At 39.8% G+C, this 25,610-nt stretch overlaps 1 protein-coding gene across 1 annotated transcript; it reads left to right on the plus strand.

Annotated features, from left to right (window-relative positions):
• The first annotated feature begins 9,392 nt into the window (after positions 1-9,392).
• BTG4 (BTG anti-proliferation factor 4) lies at positions 9,393-24,488 on the plus strand. Its single transcript, XM_044929764.1, has 5 exons — positions 9,393-9,537; positions 9,978-10,176; positions 10,829-10,966; positions 20,258-20,456; positions 23,988-24,488. The coding sequence occupies exons 2-5, from the start codon at positions 10,004-10,006 to the stop codon at positions 24,165-24,167; spliced, it is 690 nt and encodes a 229-aa protein (XP_044785699.1). The 5' UTR covers positions 9,393-9,537; positions 9,978-10,003; the 3' UTR covers positions 24,168-24,488.
• Positions 24,489-25,610: the final 1,122 nt, after the last annotated feature.

Below are 25,610 nucleotides of genomic sequence, written 5' to 3' on the forward strand. Positions count from 1 at the left end.
AGAGAGGCAGTGAAGTAGGAGATAGATCTTGGAGGACTCTAGGTATCAGGCCAGGGGATTTTAATGTTATTCTTCTGTTTGAGGGACCTATGACTTACATGACATGTTGTTTTATGGAGATTAATAAAGTGACATAGATTAGAAGAGGGAGAGACAGAGGAGACTGAAGGTCCATTTAGGAGATTATTTTAATAGCCCCGGCATAGAGTCACATAGAATGTACGGTCTGAATGAGAGAGGCTTTGTGAAGGGAGCTTCACGGGGCTTTGGTAACTAGTTAGAGGACAGAATTAACCTCCAGGTTTCCATGACAAGTAGAGATGTTGGCAGGCAGATCTACTTAGAGGAGAATTATGAGGTATTTTAGGTTTAGGTGTATATAGTTGTAAGTAATGGAAGGGCATTGTGATGGAGTTGGGTATTTGGAGGTGGAACTCTGGAAAAAGACCAGAACTGAAAGGAGAAATTTAGTAGTTTTTCTGAAGCTGTAGTAGTTGAAGTCATGAGGCTAAATTAGATTGCCAAGAGAGGTATGTTGTCTTATTTTTCACTGAACCTCCAGCACATGCTGTGGTTCACTCAGGAGTAGGTGACTTCAGCAGTGTGCTTTTTTTTTTTCTTTTAATTTGCTAAAATTGTTTTCTTCTTTTTTTAACTTGGCTGTGCCAGTTATTGGGAGTGCAGAGTCTTGCCACTGGACCCCTGAAAAGTTCCAGTAATGTGCTTTTCTTGAATAGAGAAAATAGAGTGAGAAAAGTGAAAGGCTCAGGACCAACTTTGAGAGCATCTATTTCCTATTAAGGGGCTGGAAGGTGGAAATAAACCTTGAGGAGGGTTGGTCCACAAGAGAAGCAGAAGAGCGGAGTCTCAACAAAAGTCAAACCATTTTAGACGGGGTCATAGACACAAAGTGAAAGTGGAGAGTGAAAAAGTTGGCTTAAAGCTCAACATTCAGAAAACGAAGATCATGGCATCTGGTCCCATCACTTCATGGGAAATAGATGGGGAAACAGTGGAAATAGTGTCAGACTTTATTTTTTGGGGCTCCAAAATCACTGCAGATGGTGACTGCAGTCATGAAATTAAAAGACGCTTACTCCTTGGAAGGAAAGTTATGACCAACCTAGATAGCATATTCAAAAGCAGAGACATTACTTTGCCAACAAAGGTCCGTCTAGTCAAGGCTATGGTTTTTCCTGTGGTCATGTATGGATGTGAGAGTTGGACTGTGAAGAAGGCTGAGCGCTGAAGAATTGATGCTTTTGAACTGTGGTGTTAGAGAAGACTCTTGAGAGTCCCTTGGACTGCAAGGAGATCCAACCAGTCCATTCTGAAGGAGATAAGCCCTGGGATTTCTTTGGAAGGAATGATGTTAAAGCTGAAACTCCAGTACTTTGGCTACCTCATGCGAAGAGTTGACTCATTGGAAAAGACTCTGATGCTGGGAAGGATTGGGGGCAGGAGGAGAAGGGGACGACAGAGGATGAGATGGCTGGATGGCATCACTGACTCGATGGACGTGAATCTGAGTGAACTCCGGGAGTTGGTGATGGACAGGGAGGCCTGGCGTGCTGCGATTCATGGGGTTGCAAAGAGTCAGACACGACTGAGCGACTGAACTGAACTGATAGACACAAATGAATTCAAAGGAAACTGCTGCCTTGACACCACCGCATCATAAAGTTTATCAGTGGAATTAGCCAGAGGGCAGAGGGTGACCTCACTGGCTCTACCAGAAGGTTGCTTCAGGGCTTGATTCAGTGGGACTTTCAAGGGGCAATGAACTTCTCTAGGCTATTACTAAACAGATTAACTTTCCTGACTGCTTTTCACCACTGATTGATCTCTGTCAACTCTTAAAAAACAAACAAACAAAAAAACCTCAGGTAGATTTTCAAGATTTTTAGAAATAACTTGACAATTCTAGGGATTCAGTATAGCCAACAAGTAAACAGAGTGCACAGGTGAAGAAAGTCTATTCTCTTTAAGAGCTCTATGAAACCAAAAGGAGGAAATTGGCTATCTTGTTAATTGGTTTACAAGAAGGAAAATACTTTAAAGTATAATTCTCTTAAGCATCACTCTATGTTGACTTATTCTTATTTTTGTTTCTACTCCCTACATTTGGTACTTAAGTCTTTTTTCTAGGCAGAATTTATATCCTTTAGTTTTTAAGAATTACATAACATTTATTATCTTTATTTCCTCTGCAAACATGGAATATATCGTAAGGATTTCATCTTGCTTACATTTAGTAAAGTTCATATTGTCCTTCTCTTAGCTCATCTGCTGCTGCTAAGTCATGTCAGTCGTATCCGACTCTGTGCGACCCCATAGACAGCAGCCCACCAGGCTCCTCCGTCCCTGGGATTTTCCAGGCAAAAGTACTGGAGTGGGGTGCCATTGCCTTCTCCAATACATGAAAGTGAAAAGTGAAAGTTAAGTCGCTCAGTCGTGTCCAACTCTTAGTGACCCCATGGACTGCAGCCTTCCAGGCTCCTCCGTCCATGGGATTCTCCAGGCAAAAGTATTGGAGTGGGGTGCCATTGCCTTCTCCGCTTAGCTCATCTACTGCTGGTTTAAATCTCAAGCTCAGCTTCTACTTCCTGGGTAAAATCTTTCCTGGTGCTTTTAGCTAATTTTGGTATTTCCCTTTTCTGTCTCTTTGCACTTAATATATTCACTCTATGATTTGTATCTTCCATTAGTAAGATAATATTATTATTCAATACTCAAATTCAGTTTTGAAATCAGTCTGTAATTATAATGTTGCAATTAATATTGCAATGAAATGCAGCAGTTTATTGTAATATCTTATGAAAAAACCCAAAGGAACTTTTTGGTTGACGTAGTATTAGAGAATGCTGTTCTGTATAACACACATTTATTATATTAGCACAAAATCTTGTCTGTATAATTTCTTACACCCTGAATTATTTTTAGTGGGCTGACTTGGTTTCCACCTTGATGCATGATACAGAGAATCTCATGGACAGAGAAGCCTGGTGGGCTACAGACATTTTTGTGCTCTCCAGGACAATGCCACTTAACCATTACATGTGCTTGATCATGCACATGGAAAATACAAATAAAGTAGGAAAAAGGCTTGTGGTAAATAAAACACTTGCAGGTAACTTTATCAAAAAGAAGCAGCATATAGTTTAAGATTCATTTAGTTGATCAGTAAATGAGTTTCACTTATTAGTGGATTAGGCAGCTCTAAACTTAATTTCTTTGAGATTCAAATGAACATTACATGACTGCAGATTTTTATTAGATAACGTTTTAGCATATGCAATTTCGTTTCCACAATTAATGTGACTTCCCTTGTATGTAATTCAAATATAACAGGAGTGACTTGCTGTGTGGGTTTCTAGGCTAGTTCACTGCTTTAAAAAATGGTGCTATTTAGTTGCCTTTATCAAAAATATACTTTCTACTTGAGTGGGAGTTTTGGTAAAGCATCTGTATTTTTTCCCTTGTTAGCAATGATGTGCCTTTGCAAACAGTTGGATGAGTCTATGAATGTAATTTTCAATTTAAGGAAGGGAAGCTAATGAAATCAGAGGTCTGATTAAAAAGGCTACTATCTATGACATCAAAAGTCCAATCAATGTTATGTCCAATTTAGATGATATTTTAAAATTATTTTGCCTATTTGAAAACTTATATGCACAAATAGTTTTATTTTATAGCTGAAGTTCAGCTAAAATTAGGAAGACAGATTTCAAAATAAATCTTTGTTGGTGAACCTTGGGGCTTGAAGATACTGTAGCAAGTGAGTTGAATTCCCTCGTTAAAATGAAGAAATGTGATTCTGGAAACTGTTATTCTAGAAGATCTTTTGGGTTATTTTCATGTTTTAAACTATTTGAATCTGTGTTTCAGGTTTAATAAGGTAAAATCTGTCTTTGATGCTCTCTTTTCTTCTGTTCTTCATCCTTATCCTGTATGACCAGAAACCTCATGTAGCTGCCATTTTCTGTGGTGCCTCCTCTAGGCTTTTTCTGCTCTCCCAAACTTTACCAGGTGGAACACAATTCTTCTGTTTTGCTATGAATGTATGTCTGTTGCTCAGTTGTGTCCGACTCTTTGTGAACCCATGGACTGTAGCCCACCAGGCTCCTCTGTCCATGGGATTCTCCAGGCAAGAATACTGGAGTGGGTTGCCATGCCCTTCTCCAGGGGATCTTCCTGACCCAGGGATCGAACCCAGGTCTCCGGCATTGCAGGCAAATTCTTTACCATTTGAGCTTCCTGGGAAGCCCCCTCTACTATGGGTAACCCATCTGGAAATCCTGGAAAGACAGTATCTAAATCAAAGGAATGAACGTCTGATAGTGGGAATTTTATACATTACACGAAAATAATGAGACAGCTGAATTTTTTTGTCTTCAAAACTCAATAGCTATTTTCTATTCCACTTAAATATGAAGTTGACTTAGGCTTGCCCAGGCTGAACCTTTCACTAAATTATAGTACGATTTGAATGGATGTTACTATTTGTGTATTTAATTGCTGTAAAGAAACTCAGGAGACCTCAGTCTGAAACAACCATTGTTCTTTTTTTCTGGGCTATTCTGCTGAACTCAGTTATTTCAATGATAACATTATTGTTTTGGTCACTAATGCTTGAAACTTGAAGTAATTTTTGAGTATTCCAAGCTCTGCATCCAAATGGTCTTGGGTGATTTCTTTCTCTAGAAAACAAACCTGTTGAAAGTTGAAATTTTTTTAAGCCCACAGCAGTGTAGCAGTGCTAATATGTAGTGGATGGTCAGTAGATAGTCACTGAAAACACAGAGTAAATGTTAGTTATAACAGAAAGGATAATTGTCATTAATGCGTAGGAGGTGATTTAAATATGGTGTTTAAGATCATCATAAATAAGTAACTGAAGGAAGTCTTGTGTGATGTTTAGTTTCTATTTGATTGTTCTTTCCTGAAATCTAAGTACATTGTTGTTCTACTGTTCTATTCATAACTTCCAAGGCCTGCCTGGACCTGTTGCAGAAAATAATGCAAGGAAAGGGTTCAAAACTTCATCAGCTAATGTGTTTCCCCAACTCAGCATGCAGTAGAATGGCTTGTCATCCGGGAAGGTGAAATAATGGAAGAATTATTCAATACCATTTTAATATTGTAAATGTAAACCAAACCATTTGAAAAGGAAAAATTTGAGTATGTGCTAATACATAGGTTACCTTTGGTTCTGAAGCAAATTTTATTTCAGCAATATATGTATGAATAACCATCCTGATATTCAATTCTGTCACCTCTAAGTTAAAAAAACTAAAAACTTTGCAAAAATTATCTCAGCCAAAGCTAGAAAAGATGAGAATAAATGATGCAAATTTGGCATAATAATCTTTGTTAAACTTAAGGCATTACTAAGCATTCAAAAGTGTAAAATAAAGCTAAAATCTCCTTGATAGCTAGGGGAGATCTATCTTAATGATATTCCAACTTGGCTGCCCGTTAAAATCACTTGGAGATTTTTAAAGAATCCCGAAGCCCCAGGCTGCACTCCATATCAATTAAATCAGAATATCTAGGGGTAGGACAGAGAAGGCAATGGCACCCCACTCCAGTACTCTTGCCTGGAAAATCCCATGGACCGAGGAGCCTGGTGGGCTGCAGTCCATGGGGTCGCTAAGAGTTGGACACGACTGAGTGACGTCACTTTCACTTTTCACTTTCATGCATTGGAGAAGGAAATGGCAACCCACTCCAGTGTTCTTGCCTGGAGAATCCCAGGGACAGGGGAGCCTGGTGGGCTGCCGTCTATGGGGTCGCACAGAGTTGGACATGACTGAAGCGATTTAGCATCTGCATTTTTAAAAAGATATTCAGGTGATTCCAAGTACAGCAGGTTGAAAACTCCTGCCATTGAGTAAGGGGAATGAGTAACACATCATGGCAGCTGAAATAAGTCATATACTGTAGAAATGGAAGGACTAGTCTCACCTTTGTATGTTCTGAGTTTATACTGAAATGAAGTGTTAGTCACTCAGTTGTATTCGACTCTTTGCGACCCCATGACTGTAGCCCACCAGGCTCCTGTATCAGTGGGATTCTCCAGGCAAGAATACTGGAGTGGGTTGCCATTCTCTTCTCCAGGGGAACTTCCCGACCCAGGGATTGAACCCACGTCTCTTATGTCTCCTGCATTGGCAGGTGGGTTCTTTACCACTAGCACCACTTAAATACTCACTGAATTGAACTGAACTAGTCTTATTAAATCATGTTGTTACTAGACATCAAGGTGTTTAACCATCTGTTTCCACAGTCCTTGTATTATCATTTCACATACCTCTTCAGCATCAAAGATATTACAATAGCCAACGCACCTCCTATTATTTGTATTCCATCTCAGTTCATCACTGGTGAGGTTTGTAATAATCATACCACTCCAGCATGCCTGGAGCCAAATATATCCATATTCTGCTACCACCAGGGATAAGATTTTTATTCCAGCCAGTAGGTTTGTAACCTACTCCCCAAATCCCATTTTAGAGTCTGCTTCCTTAAACATTCCTGATACAAACTGTCTTAGACTGAGCTTCTTAGAGTCTGCGATAGGGAGTTTCATGCAGAAGGTTTACTGGGGAGTTTTGTTGAGAGATACACCCATAAGGGAGTGAGAAAGAGGATTGGGGAGAGGGAGAGGAGGGCCAGTGATCTGGTTGTTGCTGAGGCCTCTGCCCATCTTACGGGAGCTCTGGAGATGAGATGGCTCTTCAGAGTTGTTGCTCATTGAGGCAGGAGGGCCAGGTTTTTTTCCTTCACACCAGCCAGTCAATGATTGCAGGCCACCCTTTGGGCAAGGAATAACTTTTTAAAAATAGAGTTGATTAACATGATTTAATAAATAAATCAACATATTTAATGATAAGAAAGGCATTTTTGAGCACTTACTATATCCAGTAAATTCAGCTAGGATCCACATCTGGCAGTCTGATTCCAAGGCCTTAGGTACACATCTTACCCACCTTTTTATAGATAAAGATTTTTTTAAATTAGAGAAGTTGAGAAACTGCTGCAGGTTTCTAGTCAGCTAGAGGGCTGGGAGTCAATCTCATGACGCTTAATTTCATCGCTTATTTCTTAACTACTCTACTGCACTGCCTTCGTCTAACAACTGCTGGGTAGGCCCTGGACAAGATGCTTTAAAACAAAAGATTATTAATTGTGATCTCACTAACAACCCTATGAGGTCGCTATTGTTCCTTTCAGGAAACTGAAAGTTTGAGACGCTAAACCAGTTGCCCAAGGTTACGTGCATAGTGAGTTGTAAAGTTGCAGTTTACACCCAGGTCTGGCTCCAAAGCCTATTATTTTTTTTTTTTTAATTTATTTTTAAAAAATTAAAAAATATTTTAATACATTTAAAAAAGATTACCTTCCATTTATAGTTATTACAAAACATTGGCTAGATTCCGTGTGTTGTACAATACATCCTTGAGCCTGTCTTACACCCAATGGTTTGTGCCCCCCAACTCCCCCACCCTTATATTGCCTCTTCCCCCCACCTCACTAGTCTGCTGCTTTTTTTGTGTGTATTCACTAGTTTGTTGTATTTTTCAGGTTCCACATATAACTTACATCATACGTGCTTGTCTTTTTCTGCCCTCCAAGTCTACCCATGTTGCTGCAAGTAGCAAAGTTCTGCTTCTTTTTTTTTAATAACTGAGTAATATTCCAGTGTGTGTGTGTGTGTGTGTGTGTATGTGTGTGTGTGTCACATCTTCTTTATCTGTTTGTCAGTTGATGGACACTTAAGTGGCTTCCATATCTTGGCAATTGTAAATAATGCTGCTTTGAATATTGGGGTGCATGTTATCTCTTCAAATTAATGTTCTTGATTTTTTTTTTGAATATAGCCAGGAGCAGAATTTTTGGGTCATATGGTAGTTGTATTTTTAGTTTTTTGAGAAACCTCCATATTGTTTTCCACAGTGGCTGTATCAATTTACGTTCCCACCAACAGTGTACAAGCGTTCCCTTTTTTCCACATCCTTGTCAACATTTATTTGTGTTCTTTTTGATGATAGCCATTCTGATAGGTGTGAAATGATAACTCACGTAGTTTTGATTTGCATTTCCCTGACGATGAGCTATGTTGAACATCTTTTGTTGGCCATCTGTATTCTCTCTTTGAAAAAATTTCTACTCAAAGCAGAAATTTCTACTCAGTTCTTCTCAAAGCTCATATTCTTAAACATTATGTTGTGTAGGAGGGAAAGATGTGACAAAACAATAGCATTAGTGAAAAAGACTGCTTGGCTGTTAATAGTTCAGCGTGAAGCAGAGACGTGATGGCGCTACAACTAAGGCAAATGCCACCTGAGGCTGTGTTCCGGATACACAGTTTCAGAGCAAAGTAACAGTCCACGCTATTCCATCATGGCAGAGCACACTTGGAGCATTGCGTGGGAGTCTGGGCTCCAGCCTTTAAGAGAGGATTACTGACGCACCTGAAACGCATCCAGATGTGAGTGATGACATGTCTGAGTAACATGTCTGTGGGAAGAACTACTGAAAAGCTAAGAATGGTTAGCTCTCTTCCTAAAGAGGAGGCTCAGGGAAGGCTCAATAGCTAGTATTTGAAGTGTCTTCCTGTGGTGGAGAATTCGATAAAATCTGTACGGTTCCGGAGGGAAAAACTAGGCTTTTCAGATAGAGTAAAGAGTTGGCTGTAGCTTCTCAAGGAGAGGGACTGCCTGGCCTTTGGGGCTTTTTAGAAAAGAAATGGGCTTCCTTATAAGAGAAAACTTCTTTTTCACTGACAAAGAACCTGAATGACCACTTACCATGGGTGTTAAAGACATATTCTGGGTGTAATGGTTCTTAAATTTAGTGGGGTATAAGAATCATCCAGGGGAACTTGTTAAATATTGATTCCCAGACCTGCCTTTAGAGGTATTGATTCAGTGGATCTGGGATAAAGTCCTGGAATCTGCATTTTTAACAAGCAGCTCAGTGGATCCAAATCAGGTGATCAGTGACCTACCCTTTGAGAACTAGTAAGACTAGATATACTTTGAGGTCTTTTCCATTTATTTTACAGTGAAAAATATGTGGAGTCAACACAATGACTGTTCAAAGAAAGTTGTGTTTAATTTTAGAAAAGATCCAAGACAAAATGCTTTAATATGTTGACAGTTTTGAGAGATAAAATGAGAGACAAAAATACTGGAATGTAGGCTCTTAGGATTTGGAAGGAGAAGGATTGATTCTTATTTATGTCATAAAAGATAGGACTTAAATAGCAAAACAGAAGATAGAAATCCACGTTGAAAATCTTTAAACACTTTACATAACGAATATCCTCTACATATGCCAAGGAGCAATTTGATGGGGACCTGGAAAGAGCTGTCAATTATCCTAAAGGGCAGCACCTGTGTAAGGCAAAAAACCTATCCGGCCTCGGGACCCAGGTTTATATAAACTGCAGCCTGGAACTGACAAACCAGGTGTGGTGAGAGAGGCTTCTGACTCTGGCCCCCTTCCTGTTGGGCTAAAGATCTTTTGCTGGCAAGTATAATAATATATATTTGATTAATCTTAACTTTTGAATGTGCAACCTGAGAGCCACAATTTTAGGGACGACTATATCCTGAAATGTTTTTGCTCTTTGTAACTATGTTTTCAAACAGTAGTGCTTGGTGTAACTTACTCTCCTGGATCTGGACTTTAAAAACATTTAATTTGCATAATCATTTGTTAAGTATATTACAGTATTTAAAATTTTTTTTTCTTTGAGAATCATTAAAGGTTAGTTGAGGAATTGGTTTGCTTGGCTGTTTTGTTGATACTATTGATGTGCTTTTTTAAGTTCATTAAGGATTAGCAAGTGACTTCTGTTTTAAATTTAAGGTACATATATAAAATTTCCAAATGGTAATTACATGTTGATAGTAAGTTAGACCCTTGTTTCTGTTTAATTTCTTCTTGCTTCCTTTCAACGGTTTCAGACCTCCTTGTAGGCTCTTCTTGAATCATGAGAGATGAAATAGCAACAACAGTCTTCTTTGTGACAAGATTAGTGAAAAAACATGATAAACTGAATAAAGAGCAAATAGAAGACTTTGCAGAAAAGCTGATGACAATCTTGTTTGAAACATACAGAAGTCACTGGCACTCTGATCACCCTTCTAAAGGGCAAGCCTTCAGGTGAGAGCTAGGATGCGGTAGGCATAGCAGAGGGCAGTAACAAGCCAGCAGCTACCGCCTGCAGTGACTGTTGGCCGCCTATAAATAATGAAAATTTATTTGTTTGAACTTGGGCTTGAAAAAAGGAGAGTAGTAGATTATAGCACAATTTGAAAACTATAGAGCAAACCTCCTTGTGCGAGGTGGATTAAACAGTTTCTAACTTGTGTTTACTGTGAAGGATATACAGAGAACCTTTAGTCTTCCCAGGTGGCTCTAGTGGTAAAGAATCCACCTGCCAGTGCAGGAGACACAAGAGATGAGGGTTTGATCCCTGGGTCAGGAAGATCCCCTGGAGTAGGAAATGTCAACCCACTCCAGTATTCTTGCCTGGGAAATCCCATGAACAGAGGAGCATGGTGGCTACAATCCATGGAGCCGCAAAGAGTTGAACATGAGTGAGCACATTTGGTGAACTAATTGTGTGATTTAGTAATGGAATCCATATTGTGTAAAAATTTGATATTTCACTCTTACTGTAGAACTTCTGAGGGGTGGTGAAGGAGTTGAGGGAAGACGGGAGTGAGGTGGGAGCTGTGTGTATTGGAGACCCTTGCCAGCTGCATGATTCTCCAACTATCACCACGTCGTTTCCCTTTTCTTGTTTCTAAAGGTGTATCAGGATAAACAATAATCAGAATAAAGATCCTATTCTAGAAAGGGCTTGTGCTGAAAGTAACGTGGATTTTTCTCACCTGGGACTTCCAAAGGAGATGACCATATGGGTAGACCCCTTTGAAGTGTGCTGCCGGTGAGTAATCTTATTGGAGCCAGTTTGTGTGGTCTGTGACCCTTGGGAACCTTAGGTTATTTAGTCTATGCATCTTTGTGAAAGGTGATGCTACCAATCCCTGGATTAGCAGTGAGAGCACAAGCCCATTAAGACTAGATGCAAGCTATATCAGACAACACAGACTTCATTTTAGGGTGGATGGGGTGGGAAGCACAAAGATTTTTCCATAGTATTTGAAATTTGACGTTAAACATGGCATCCTATTTCCAATTGCATAAAGTCCAAGCATTTTAGGCAGTATCAAGGGGAAAGAGGAATTATCTGTCACCAGCAAATCAGTCCATTAGTTGAATCAAAAAAAGTTTGTCTTTTCCTTAGCTAATTCCTAGAAAGCTTTTATAGAATCCTTGACCTCCACCAATTATGACAGTATAGTAGCAGAAGGTCATAATGTCTCTCAATTTGCTTTGCTGACAAGCCATTTCAATTTGTTTTCTTAAGCTATATTTGATTTACAAAATTATATTAGTTTCAGGTATACATCATAGTAATTCAAAGTTTTTTTTTTTTTTTTTTACAGATTATACCCCCATTTAAAGTTATTGTAAAACCTTGGCTATATTCCCTGTGTTGTACAATATATTCTTATATTTTATACATAGTAGTCTGTACCTACCCCTACCTTGCCCCTTCTCACTTCCCTCTTTTCTACTGGTAACCAATAGTTTTCTTATCTGTTTAGTCAGTTTTTTTGCTATATACATATATTTTATTTTTTTAGATTCTACCTATAAATAACATCATGCAATATTTGACTTTTCTCTGATTTATTTCACTAACCACAATATTCTCTGGGTCTATCCATGTTGCTGCAAATGGCAGAATTTCATTCTTTTTTATGGCTGAGTAGTACTCTAGTGTGTACATACATATACCACATCTTTATCCATTCATCTATTGATGGACATTTGTGTTACTTCCAAGTCTTGGCTATTGTAAATAGTGCTTCTCTGAATACTGGGGTACATGTATCTTTTCAAATTAATGATTTTATTTTTTCTGGATATATACCCAGGAGTTGAGTTGCTGGATCATATGGTAATCCTACTTTTAGTTTGAGGAATCTCCATATTCCATAGTGGCTGCACCAATTTATATTCCCACCAATAGTGTACAAGGGGTCCTTTTTCTCCATGTTCTCACTAACATTTGATACTTGTAGACATTTTAATGATAGCCATTCTGACAAGTGTGAGGTAATGTCTCATTGTTTTGATTTGCATTTCTTTAAATAATATAAAATATTGAGCATCTCTTTATGTGCCTGTGAGCTATTTGTATGTCTTATTTGGAAAAATGTCTATTCAGATCCATTTTTAGGTTGGAAATTAAATTTTTTTGATATTAAAATTTGAAATCAATTTTGAATTAAAATTTGAAATGAAAAAATTTTGATATTAAGTTGTATGAGCTGTCTATATATTGTGGATAGTAACCCCTTATCAGTTATACTTGCAAATATTTTCTTCCATTCAGTAGGTAATCTTTTTGTTAATGGTTTCCATTGCTGTGCAAAAGCTTTTAACATTAATTTGTTTTTGTTTTCTTTGCCTTAGGAGACATCCAGAAAATATTGCTACAATTTATATCAGAGTTCTGCCTATGCTATGTTCTGAAGAGTTTTTATGGTTTGCAGTCTTACATATAGGTTTATGATCCATTTTGAGTTTATTTCTGTAATAGCATGAGAAACTCCTTCTAATTTCATTCTTTACAAGTAGCTGCTGTATTTTCCCAGCACCGCTTATTGAAGACTCTCTTTTCCCTATTGGATATTCATGCCTCCTTGTTATAGATTAATTAGCCATAGATTCATGGGTTTATTTCTGGGCTCTCTATTCTTTCTTTGATTTGCATCTCTGTTCATCAAAGATCAGTTCAGTCACTCAGTCATGTCTGACTCTTTGCAACCCCTTGAATTGCAGCATGCCAGGCCTCCCTGTCCATCACCAACTCCCGGAGTTCACCCAAACTCATGTCCATCGAGTCGGTGACGCCATCCAGTCATCTCATCCTCTGTCGTCCCCTTCTCCTCCTGCCCCCAATCCCTCCCAGCATCAGAGTCTTTTCCAATGAGTCAGCTCTTCACATGAGGTGGCCAAAGTATTGGAGTTTCAGCCTCAGCATCAGTCCTTTCAATGAACACCCAGGACTGGTCTCCTTCAGGATGGACTGGTTGGATCTCCTTGCAGTCCAAGGGACTCTCAAGAGTCTTCTCCAACACCACAGTTCAAAAGCATCAATTCTTCGATGCTCAGCTTTCTTCACAGTCCAATTCTCACATCCATACATGACCACTGGAAAAACCATAGCCTTGACTAGATGGATCTTTGTTGGCAAAGTAATATCTCTGCTTTTTAATATGAAGTATATTGTTTTAATAGAAGTATATTGTTTAGCCTTCATGTATTTGTGTTTTTTGCAGTTTTCTTATAGCTATCTAGGTTGGTCATAACTTTCCTTCAATGATACTGACCCTGTGATTTTTTTCCTGTGATATCTTTGTCTGATTTTAGTATCAGGGTGATGTGGCCTCATAAAATGAGTTTGGAAGTGTTCCTTCCTCTGAAAATTTTTGGAAATAATTTGAGAAGAATAGATGTTCACTCTTCTCTAAATGTTTGTTAGAACTCACCTGTAAAGCTGTCTGGTTCTGGAATTTTGTTTCTTGGGAGTATTTTTTTGCATTAGTGATTCAATTTCATTACTTGTAATTGATCTGTTCATATTTTCTATTTCCTTCTGGTTCAGTATTGGGAGACTGTACGTTTCTATGAATTTGTTTCTTCTAGGTTGTCCGTTTTATTTGCATATAGATTACTATAGTCATGGTAATCTCTCTTTACAATCTTTGTAATTTGGTACTGTTGCTCACTTTTTATTTCTGATTTTATAGATTTAGGCTGTCTTCTTTTCTGTTGATGAATTTGGCTAAAGGTTTATCAATTTTATTTATTTTTTCAAGGAACCAGCTCTTAGTTTCATTTTTTTTTAAAAACTGTTTTTGTTTCTGTTTCATTTCTGTTCTGATATTTATATTTCTTTCCTTCTACTAACTTTGGGCTTTGTTTTTCTTAAAGTTCCTTTAGGTGTAAGGTTATGTTGCTTGAGATTTTTCCTATTTTCTGAGGCAGGCTTGTATCACTATAAATTTCTCCCTTAGGACTACTTTTGCTGCATCACATAGATTTTTGGATCATTGTGTTTTTGTTTTCATTTGTCTATAGGTATTTTTTGAATTTTCTCTTTGATTTCTTCAGTGATCCATTGGTTGTTTAGAAGTATATTGTTTAGCCTTCATGTATTTGTGTTTTTTGCAGTTTTCTTATAGCAACTTCTAGTTTCATAGCATTGTGATCAGAAGAGATGCTCAATATGATTTCAATCTTCTTAAATGTACTGAGAACTGATTTGTGGCCTAGCATGTGGTCTGTCCCAGAGAATGTTCCACATGCGCTTGAATATATATTCTGTGGCTTTTGGATGGAAGGCCTGTAGGTATCTATTAAGTCCATTTGGTCTATTATGTCAGTTAAGGCTAGTGTTTCTTTCTTGATTTTTCTGTCTGTATGATCTGTTCATTGATAAAGTGGGGTGTTAAAGTCTCCTACTATTATTGTGTTACTGTCAATTTCTCCCTTTATCTCTGTTAATATTAGCTTACATATTTAGATACTCCTATGTTGGGTGCATATATATTTATAATTGTTACAGTTTCTTGGATTGATCCTTGATCATTACATAATGTCCTCCTTTGTCTGTTGTTACAATCTTTGTTTAAAGTCTACTTTGTCTTAGAGTCTACTTTTTCTGGTGTAAATATTGCCACCGTGGCTTTCTTTTCATTTCTATTTACATGGTATATTTCTTTATATCCTCTCACTTTCAGTCTATATGTCTTTAGATCTAAAGTGAGTTTCTTATAGATAGCATATATTTGGGTATTATTTTTGTATCTTCATTCTGTCTTTAGAATACTTACTCCTGTTACATTCAAAGTAATTATTGATTGGTATGTACTTACAGTCATTTTATCAATTGTTTTGGTGTTTTTGTAATTCATTTTGTTCTTTTGCTCTCTTTCCTTGTTATTTAACTATCTTCAAATTATGTTGGATGATGTTTACACTTCATTCTCTTTTTGTGTGTGTATCTATGATATATTTTGATTTCTGGTTACCATGAGGTTTTATATAGCAATATGTATTTTATATGTATTTTTGTTGTTTAGTCTCTGAGTCGTGTCTGTTTCTTTGTGACCCTATGGACTGCTGCAAACCAGGCCTCCTTGTTTCCCTCACTATCTCCTGGAATTTGCCCAAGTTCATGTTTGTGATTTGGTGCTGCTATCCAACCATCTCATCCTCTGCCACCCTCTTCTCCTTTAGTTTTCAATTTTTCCCAGCATCAGAGTATTTTCCAATGAGTCGGCTGTTTGCATCAGGTGGCCAAAAAGTATTGGAGCTTCAGCTTCATCATCAGTCCTTCCAATGAATAGTCAGGATTGGTTTCCTTTAGGATTGACTAGTTTGATCTCCTTGGTGTCCAAGGGATTCTCAAAGAGTCTTCTCCAACACCACAGTTCAAAAGCATCAATTCTTTGGTGCTCAGCCTTCCTATGGTCCAGCTCTCACATCCATACATGACTACTGGAAAAACCATAGATTTGATTATACAGAACTTTGTTGGCAAAGTGATGTCTTTGATTTTTAATATGCTGTTTAGATTTGTCTTAGCCTTGCTTCCAAGACAGAGAAGGCAATGGCACCCCACTCCAGTAATCTTGCTTGGAAAATCCCATGGACAGAGGAGCCTGGTAGGCTACCGTCCATGGGGTCGCTAAGAGTCGGACACGACTGAGCAACTTCACTTTCACTTTTCACTTTCATGCATTGGAGAAGGAAATGGCAACCCACTCCAGTGTTCTTGCCTGGAGAATCCCAGGGACGGGGGAGCCTAGTGGGCTGCCATCTATGGGGTTGCACAGAGTTGGACACGACTGAAGTGACTTAGCATAGGATTGCTTCCAAGAAGCAAGCATCTTCTGTTTTCATGGCTACAGTCACCATCTGCAGTGATTTTGGAACCCAAGAAGAGAAAATCCATCACTGCTCCCACTTTTTCCCCTTCTATATGCCATGAAGTGATGGGACCAGATGCCATACTCTTTGTTTTTTAATGTTGAATTTTAAGCCAGCTTTTTCACTCTCCTCCTCACCCTCATCAAGAGCCTCTCTAGATCCTCTTCACTTTCTGCTGTTAGGGTGGTATCATCTGCATATCTGAGGTTATTGATATTTCTCCCAGCAATCTTGATTCCAGCTTGTAACTCATCCAGCCCAGCATTTCACATGATGTACCCTGCATATAATTTAAATAAACAGGGTGACAATATACAGCCTTGTCATACTCCTTTCCCAATTTTGAACCAGTCAGTTGTTCCATGTAAGGTTCTAACTGTTGCTTCTTGACCTGCAACAGGTTTCTCAGGATACAGGTAAGTTGGTCTGGTATTCCCATCTCTTTAAGAATATTCCACAGTTTGTTGTGATCCACACAAAGACTTTAGCATAGTCAATGAAACAGAAGTAGATGTTTTTCTGGAATTCCATTGCTTTTTAAAAAAGTGTGTGTGTGTATAAATGTGATTATTTAAGTTGCTGATCTCATTAATTTTAAATGCATTTTAACAATCCTTCACTTTTACTCCTCCTCTCTATGCTGACTGTTTTTGACATCATATTTTACATCTAATTGTTTCATGTATCCTTTACTTACTTACTGCAGGTCTAGGCAATTTTACTACTTTTGTCTTTTAGTCTTCCTATTAGGTTTGTATGTGGTTCATCTTGCTGCTTTTAGTGTATATTTTCCTTTAACCAATAAGCTTTTTCCTTTTGTAATTTTCATGTTTCTAGTTGTGGTTTTCCTTTTTCACTTAGAGAATCCCTTTTAACATTTCTTGCAAAACTGGTTTGGTGGTGCTGAACTCTTTCAGCTTTTGCTTGTCGGTAAAACTTTTGATCTCTTTTTCAAATCTGATAGTAAACTTTGCCATGCGGTGTATTCTTGGCCATAATTTCTCCATTTCATCACTTTAAATATATTACATGATACTCTTCTGGCCTGCAGTTTCTGCTGAAAAGTCTGCTGATAGCCTTACGGGGATTCCCTGACATGCAACTTGTTGTGTTTCCCTTGCTTTTAATATTTTCTGTCTTTTCCATTTTAATAACAATGGATCTTGGTGTGGTCCTCCTTGGGTTGATTCTATTTGAGACTCGCTATGCTTCCTGGACCTGGATGTCTGTTTCGTCTCCCAGGTAGGGAAGTTTTCAGCTATTATGTCTTCAAATATGTTCTCTGACCCTTTTCTTCTCTAATGCAAATGTTAGTGTGCTTGGTGGTGTTCCAGAGATCTCTTAAAGTATCCTAATTTCTTTTTATTCCTTTTTTTTTGTTCAGGTTCAGTGATTTCTATTACTCTGTCTTTCAGCTTACTGATCTGTTCCTCTGTATCACCCAACCTACTGTTGAGTCCCTCTAGTGTATTTTCATTTCAGTTACTGTATTCTCCTGCTCAGTTTGATTCTTCTGTATATCTTCTAACTCAACTTTCCACTATTTTCCTCCATTCTTCTCTCAACTGCTCACTATTTTCCTCCATTCTTGTCCCAAGTTCTTTGTTTATCCTTATGATCTTTACCTTAAACTTTTTATTGGGTAGATTGCCTTTTTCCACTTACCTTCTGGGGTTTTATCCTGTTCCTTCATTTGGAACATGTTTCTTTGTTCCCTCATTTGTGGCCTAATTTGTTTTTATTTCTATGTACCTGGTTGGTTGGTAGTATTTCCTGACTTTGGAGAAGTAGCCTTTTGTAGGAGACATCCAGGGCATTCCAGCAGTGCTCTCTGCTCTGGTCACCAACGCTGTATGCTCTAGGGGTGCCCCCTATGTGGGCCCTTATGCTGTGGTGGGATGACGACTGTGGGTGGTCTGGTAGGTGTGGTTGGCCCCTGGTCTGGTTGGTTGCCTGCCTTGTATGGAGGCTGCCAGCTGGTGGTTTGCAGGGCTGGGTTGAGGCAGTTGTCTGTGGAACCCGAGGAGGGGCTCCCGGGGCTAGTGCTGGCTCACTGGTGGGCGGAGCTGGGCTCTGGGGCTGGCGTGGAGGTGGTGGAGGTGCAGGGCTGAGGTTTCTAATCTTAATGTCAGCCTGCTGGTGGGTGGGGTTGCTTTCTCATACAACTGGTTGTGGGTTCTGGAGTGTCCCACAGCTGGTGCTGGCTCATTGGTGAGTAAGGCTGGATCCCACAGTGGCTGGCTGAGGGGGCTCAAGATGTCCTAGAGCTGGTATTGGCCTGCTGGTGGGTGGGGGATGGTTGAGAGGGGGCTGGGGCTTAGTGTTGGCTCACTGGCGGGCAGAGTTGTGTCGTGGGATCTCGGGCTGCAGGGCCTGGGGGTCACAAAGCTAGTGTTAGCCCACTGGGGGTGGGATTGTGTCTTGGGGCTGCTGGATGAGGGTCCCAAGGTATGCCAGAAATGGTGTCCACCTGCTGGTGGGCAGGATTAAGGCCCAAGGGATCCTGGGGCTGGTGCCCACCATCTGGAGTGTAGCCAGATCCTAGGGCTGGTGCTGACCTACTGTCAGGCAGAACCAGGGCCTGAGTTCTCTTGCTACAAGGGACTCAGAACTGGTGGCAGGCTGTTGATGGGGGTTTAGGAGGTGGGGATGGGGGCCCAGGGTCCCAGGGTGCCCTGGGGCTAGTGCTAGCTCATTTGGTGGGTGGAGCTATGTCTTGAGATTTCTGGGTGCAGGACCCTGGGGGTCCTGGATTTAGCTGCTGCAGGTCTGCTGGTGGGTGGGGCAGCACCCTGAGATAGCCAGCTACAGGGTCCAGGGTGTTCCAGAGCTTGATTTGGCCCATTGGTGGGTGGGGTAGATATCTGATTGGCTGACTGAGGGATCCAAGGTGTCTCAGAGCCAGGGTGGGGCCTGGGCCCAGGAGATCCTGGAGCTGGTGTTAGCCTGCTGGTGGGTGCGCTTGGTCCTGTCATGGTAGGCTGTGGGCCTGTGGTGGTCCTAGAGCTGGTGTCTGCCCATTGGTGGGTGAGGCCAGGGCCCAGAGGTCTTGATGGCCACTGGCGTGTGAACTTGGCCCTCAGGTTAGTGCTGGTTCATTGTCAGGTGGGCCCAGGGGTCAGAAGTTCTTGAGGTTGGTTCCAGAACACTGGTAGGCAGAGCTGGGTCCTAGGTCTCTGCTTGCAGGGCCCTGGGGGTCCTGGGGCTAGTGCTGGTGCCCTGGTGTGTGGGGCCGGGTGCTGCGCCCTCTGGTGGACAGTGTAGTATTCTGGGGCCGCTATGGGCTCGTGTCTTCGGGCATTATGCCTGACAGTAAGTGGGACTGTTTCCCCACCTGGCCAGGTGTTTGGGCTGAGGCTCAGCACTGGTGCTGATGGGCTAGTGGCGGGTCTGGGTCCTAGATCTAGTCAGCTAGAGGGAGGACTTCAAAGCGGCCCTCGCCAGCACCAGTGTTCGTATGGTGGCACAAGCGCCTCGGAATGGCCGCTGCCAGTTTCTGTGGCCCCAGGGTGAGCTCCACAGCCTCCTGCTTCTGCGGGAGGCTCTCCAAGATCAGCAGGTGGGTCTGACACAGGTTCCTTTCAAACTGCTGCCTCTGCCCTGGGTCCCAGAGCATGTGAAATTTTGTGCGGGCCTTTTGAGAGTGGTGTCTCTGTTTCCCACAGCCATCTGGCTCTCCAGAAAGTAAGGCCCTGGCCTTCAAAGCCAAACATTCTGGGGGCTCGTCTTCCTGGGGTCGGCGCTCTGGCCTGGGGAGTGTGATGTGGGGCCCACCCACTGAATGCTCTTTGGGGGAGCTGCTGTCATTATCCCCCTGTTTGTGTGTTGCCCACCTGCAGGTACGCGTCTGGACTGTACTCCACTCCTCTTACCTGTCTCTTTGTGGTTCCTTCTTTATCACGTTAATTGTAGAAGATCTTTTCTGCTAGATTTCAGTCTCTCATCAATAACTGCTGTCTAAATAGTTGTAGCCTTGGTGTGCTCATGAGAGAAGGTAAGCTCAGGGTCTTGCTACTCTACCATCTTGGCCTAATTCTCACAATTTGTTGTTGTTGTTTTCAAGTAACTCTTCTTGTAAGTTACTGAGCTGTTTCCAGAAAAGATTAGAAATAAAAACCTGTGAGAATTTGAGTCCCTAATGAATGCATTATTTTCCTTTTTTTCTTAGGTATGGTGAGAAAAATCATCCATTTACAATTGCTTCTTTCAAAGGCAGATGGGAGGAATGGGAATTATCCCAACAAATCAGTGATGCTGTTAATAGAGCCACATTAGACTACTCCTCCGGCACTTCCTCTGATGAAGAAAGTTGTAACAAAGAACCTCAGATAATTCCTAAAGTCAGCAATCCAAAAAGTATTTATCAGGTAAAGTGTTTGCATTTCTCCTCTGTAGTTTTTCCTTCTTTTTAAAATATAATTGTATTTATTTATTTGTGTCGGGTCTTTGTTGCCTCGAAGGTTTTTCTCTAGTGCTGGGAGTGGTGTGCGGGCTTCTCGTTGCGGTGACTCCTCTTGTTTTGGAGCACAGTCTCGAGTGTTCGGGCTTCAGTAGTTGCAGCACATGGGCTCCGTAGTTGCGGCTCCCAGGCTCTAGAGCACAGGCTCAGTAGTTGTGGTGCCGGGGCTTAGCTGCCCCCAGGCACCTGGGATCTTAGACCAGGGATCATATGGGTGTCTCCTGCACTGCAGACAGATTCTTCATCCCTGAGCCACCAGGGAAGCCCACTTTTTTTTTTTTTCAATTTTAATTCTAAAAAGAGTAGGCTCACTGTAAAAGCAAAGAAACAAATAATTGGAAAACACGGAAAAACAAATTATGAAGATTTAAATCACAATAATGATATTCTGGCAAAACTTTTCTATTTTTTTCTTCCTTCTCTCTTTTTATTTCCTCAACTTGGCTGAGTGCTCAGGATATACACCATCTTTTCTAGTCGAATTTCTCTGTATAGTATTTGAACATATGTAAATTTTCTTTCGGGCTTCACTCGTGGCTCAGACGGTAAAGGATCTGCCTGCAATGAAGGAGACCTGGTTTCAGTCCCTGGGTTGGGAGGATACCCTGGAGGAGGGCATGGCAACCCACTCCAGAATTCTTGCCTGGAGAATCCCCACGGACAGAGGAGCCTGGCGGGCTATAGTCATAGGTTGCAAAGTGTCAGACATGACTGAGCAACTAAGCACAACACAACACAAATTTCCTTTCACCTAAATTCTTTCAGAATTAGATATTAAAATTAGTAGTTTTTGACAACGGAAAATAACATACCACCTGTAGAACATTTGGAATATTAAGTGATGATCAAAGAGCTGTGACTCCACCACCAGAGCAGTTTTCAAAAAAAAAAAAAACACAACAAACATTTTTTATTTTTTAAGTCACAATCATGATCATAGGAGGATATGCATATCTATATATTGGAAATAGGTTTCATGACATACTTATCCTTACTAGGCACAATGCCTCAAATCTTTGATAAATTAAATTAATATCAACCATTTAAATTGATTTTATGACCCACTAATGGTGACAACTTACAGTTGAAAAAACACTGATTTAGGGAGAATCTCTGACACTTTGTATGTAATTTGTTTTCTTAACCACTTATGTATGGACATGTTAAAGCAATTTAACTATTTAACACTTTAAACCGCTTGCTTCCCTCCCTTATAGTTTATTTAGCTAACAAATTATTGGCAGACATCTAGGTTGCTTTCACATTGTTGTGGTATTAAAAAAGCTAATTTTTACAGAGATGTCTGAATCTTAAGTTGTTTCTTGATTTGGTTCTCAGACATGGAATTATTAGGTCATTGAGTATGAGCATTTTACAAGTTAACCCATGGCAAAGTACTTTCTAAAAAGATGTCTTTATTTGTAGTCTCACCAACTCTATGTGAAAGTGTTTGTTTTATCATTTTCCCTAAGACTGGATATTCTCCTTGAACAATAGCATTTTATTAATTATGTTGTTCTGTCGCTCAGTCGCGTCTGATTCTTTGCAACCCCATGGACTGCAGCATGCCAACCTTCCCTGTCCTTCAGTATCTCCCTGAGTTTGGTCAAACTCATGTCTATTGAGTCGGTGATGCCATCCAACCATCTCATCTTCTGTTGTCCCCTTCTCCTCCTGTCTTCAATCTTTCCCAGCATCAGGGTCTTTTCCAATGAGTCAGTTCTTTGCATTAGGTGGCCAAAGTATTGGAGCTTTAGCTTCAGCATCTGTCCTTCCAGTGAATATTCAGGGTTGATTTCCTTTAGGATTGACTGGTTGGATCTCCCCGCAGTCCAAGGGACTCTCAAGAGTCTTCTCCAGCACCACCATTTGAAGGCATCAATTCTTTGGCGCTCAGTTGTTTTTATTGTCCAGCTCTCACATCCATACATGACTACATGAAAAAAAACATAGCTTTGACTATTATAATATTGATTATATTACTAATTAAATTAAACATTAAAACAAAAACTCCATGTACCTAAATGTTGTAGGTACTATCTATCTAATGAATTTTTTCTTCACCCATTTATCATTTGAGGCCCTAATGTGTTGTTATAGGCTTTTCAAGGGTTAGGAATATTTTTGGGGCTTCCCAGCTGGCGCTAGTGGTAAAGAACCCAACTGCTAATTAAGGAGACATAAGAAAGTGCTAATGCAGGGGACATAAGAGACACAGGTTCAACCCCTCTAACCCCTGGTCATATTACTGGCAATTTTTTTTCCCCTAGCTTGTTTAGTTTTCTAAATTATATATATTGTTTGTATTTAGTTCTATCGAAGAAGGCAATGGCACCCCACTCCAGTAATCTTGCCTGGAAAATCCCAGGACGGAGGAGCCTGGTAGGCTGCAGTCCATGGGGTCGCTAGAAATCGGACATGGCTGAGCTACTTCACTTTGACTTTTCACTTTCATGCACTGGAGAAGGAAATGGCAACCCACTCCAGTGTTCTTGCCTGGAGAATCCCAGGGACGGGGAGCCTGGTGGGCTGCCGTTTATGGGGTCACACAGAGTTGGACACGACTGAAGTGACTTAGCATAGCATAGCATTTAGTTCTACATATGAAAGTGAAAGTCTTTCAGTTGTGTCTGGCTCTTTGCAACTCCATAGTCCATGGAATTATCCAGGCCAGAATACTGGAGTGGGTAGCCTTTCCCTTCTCCAGGGGATCTTCCCAACCCAGGGATCGAACCCAGGTCTCCTGCATTGCAGGTGGATTCTTTACCAGCTAAGCTACAAGGGAAGTCCAGGAATACTGAAGTGGTTAGCCTATCCCTTCTCTAGGGAATCTTCCCAAGCCAGGAATTGAACCAGGGTCTCCTGCGTTGCAGGCAAATTCTTTACCTACTGAGCTAGGTTGGAAGCCTCTCTCTATATAAAAGTTTTAAATGATGTAGTGAAATATTTGCCCTTAATTCTATTCTGATCCTTAGAAAGATCATCTTCATCTAAGGATCAGATCTGTAGTCAGCTATATTCTTTCAGAGCAATGTCCTTCCAAAGTGTGGTCTGCAAAACATTTGTACTGGCCATCTGGAATGTTTAAGATGGGTGTTTCTACACCTCAGCCCCAGAGATTGTGATTAAACAGTTTTGGATTGAGTGAGGTGGGGGTTGGATAGGTGAGAATACAGAATATATACTAATTTGAATAAATGTGTTTTTAAAAGTTTTAGTTGGAGTAAAGAATTTTGTTAAAAGACATGAAGTGACTTATTTCATAACCTCCATCAAGTCAATTTTCCAAAGATGATAATTAACTTGATTTCTATATGTTTGTATTTGCTATGCTTTTAAAAGTTTTAATACCTATGAGTTATGCATTTATAGTTAATCCTTAAAGCTGGCTTATTAGATGATTAGAAAATCATCATGGTCCTTTTTATTTTCTCCCCAGGTTGAAAACTTGAAACAGCCCTTTCAATCTTGGTTCCAAATTCCCCGAAAAAAGAATATGAGGGATGGCCGGATGGGCCTCCTAGGAAATGCTTATCATGCATTGCATAAGACCCCTAAAGGTCACAGGCTTGCTGCCGGGCACCGGGTGGACAGGTACCACTGGGTCAACACACGCTGATATGCAGCGGCTGGGCCCTCATGGGCGAGAGCTCAGTGGAGCCACTTTTATATTCTCTGAAATGAAAATGAGTCTAAGCTGGAGAGGCCCAGGAAACAGAAAAAATAACTGCATTAGGGACTAGGGTACATGATGGTGAATCCTCTCATGCAGATCGACTATGTTCTTAACTGTACTTTTAATTGTTTAATTTTACTTGAAATTTTATGTAACACTAATGAATGTACCCTATAAGGTAATAGAATGAAGATACTGACCTGTCATAAGAGTCAATGAATTATCAAAAGTAACAGTTTAAATAAATGTGCTGTGTTTTTAATACCTTCCTAGTTGAGTCTGTTGCAAGAAAGTTTTAAAAGTTCTTGTTTTTCATTAGCCATTTAAAAAAAAAGTAGACCTTCATTTAGGGAAGAGTGATCCTCACAATATATGTGGTTTACTCTTTTATCTGCCATAACTCTTCTGTTTCATAAGGTCAATTAGAGCATCTTTGAAAATTACATTTTAAAATACAAAATTCCCTTTAAAATGTTTGGTTTGTTACTAAGCCTCTTAGTAGCCTTAGTTATGACATTTTATGAGTGCTATAAAAGAGTGCTCTCATTATGAAGAATTCAAGTGAAGCAGGAAATACAAATACCAAGGAAATAAAAATCCCTCCCACCATCCAGAAATTACCATTGTTAACATTCAATGATGCCCATCTTTCCAGTCATTCTTAATATACATATAAATGTAAGAATTAATATACAGACAATTTAACAAGAAAACTATACTACATGAACTATTTGTTATATATTTGAATTTAATTTTACTTGATCTTAGAAAAATGAAGAAACCTAAAGTGAAACTGAAGCTGTTGAAATATTTATATGATTGTCTACCACAAAGTATTTTATTTTTTGAAAGATTTCTATTATGGTTTTAAAGAAAGAAATGCCAGAAGGCCAGAAGAGTCTTTAAAACTTCGAAAAAAAAATATTGTATTGCTTACTTGTTGCTATGAAACCTGCAGAAATTAGCATTCTTCATTTTTTACTTGCCCCTTATTGTCCATGTCACTTTAAAAATTGAGGTATAATTGACATATAATATTATTAGTTTCAGTTGTACAACATGATTTCCTACTTATACATTGTGAAATAACTACTACAATAAGTCTAGTTAACTGTCAGCCTAAGTACTTTTTTTTTCTTGTGATGGGAACTTTTTTTACTCTCTTGGCAACTTTCAAATATGAAACTTTTTAATGTCAAGGTTTAACATTTATGTTCTCTCCTGGAATAATTATTCTCCACAGGTGTTTTTGCTTAGTTGTATATTTCAACTGATTAAATAAATGCTCATCAGTCTTTTCTATATGTGAAATCTCTTTTGATTTGTCTTTGATTAGCTGCATTTTATTGGAGAAGGCAATAGCAATCCACTCCAGTACTGTTGCCT

Source organism: Bubalus bubalis, chromosome 16 (genome assembly GCF_019923935.1).
Source record: "Bubalus bubalis isolate 160015118507 breed Murrah chromosome 16, NDDB_SH_1, whole genome shotgun sequence".
Lineage (NCBI taxonomy): Eukaryota > Metazoa > Chordata > Mammalia > Artiodactyla > Bovidae > Bubalus > Bubalus bubalis.

Coding starts and splice junctions, on each gene's coding strand:
- BTG4 (XM_044929764.1), top strand. CDS start 10,004: ATGAGAGATGAAATAGCAACAACAGTCTTCTTTGTGACAAGATTAGTG. Junction 10,967..20,257: donor CCCTTTGAAGTGTGCTGCCG/GTGAGTAATCTT, acceptor TTTTTTTCTTAG/GTATGGTGAGAAAAATCATC. Junction 20,457..23,987: donor ATCCAAAAAGTATTTATCAG/GTAAAGTGTTTG, acceptor TTTTCTCCCCAG/GTTGAAAACTTGAAACAGCC.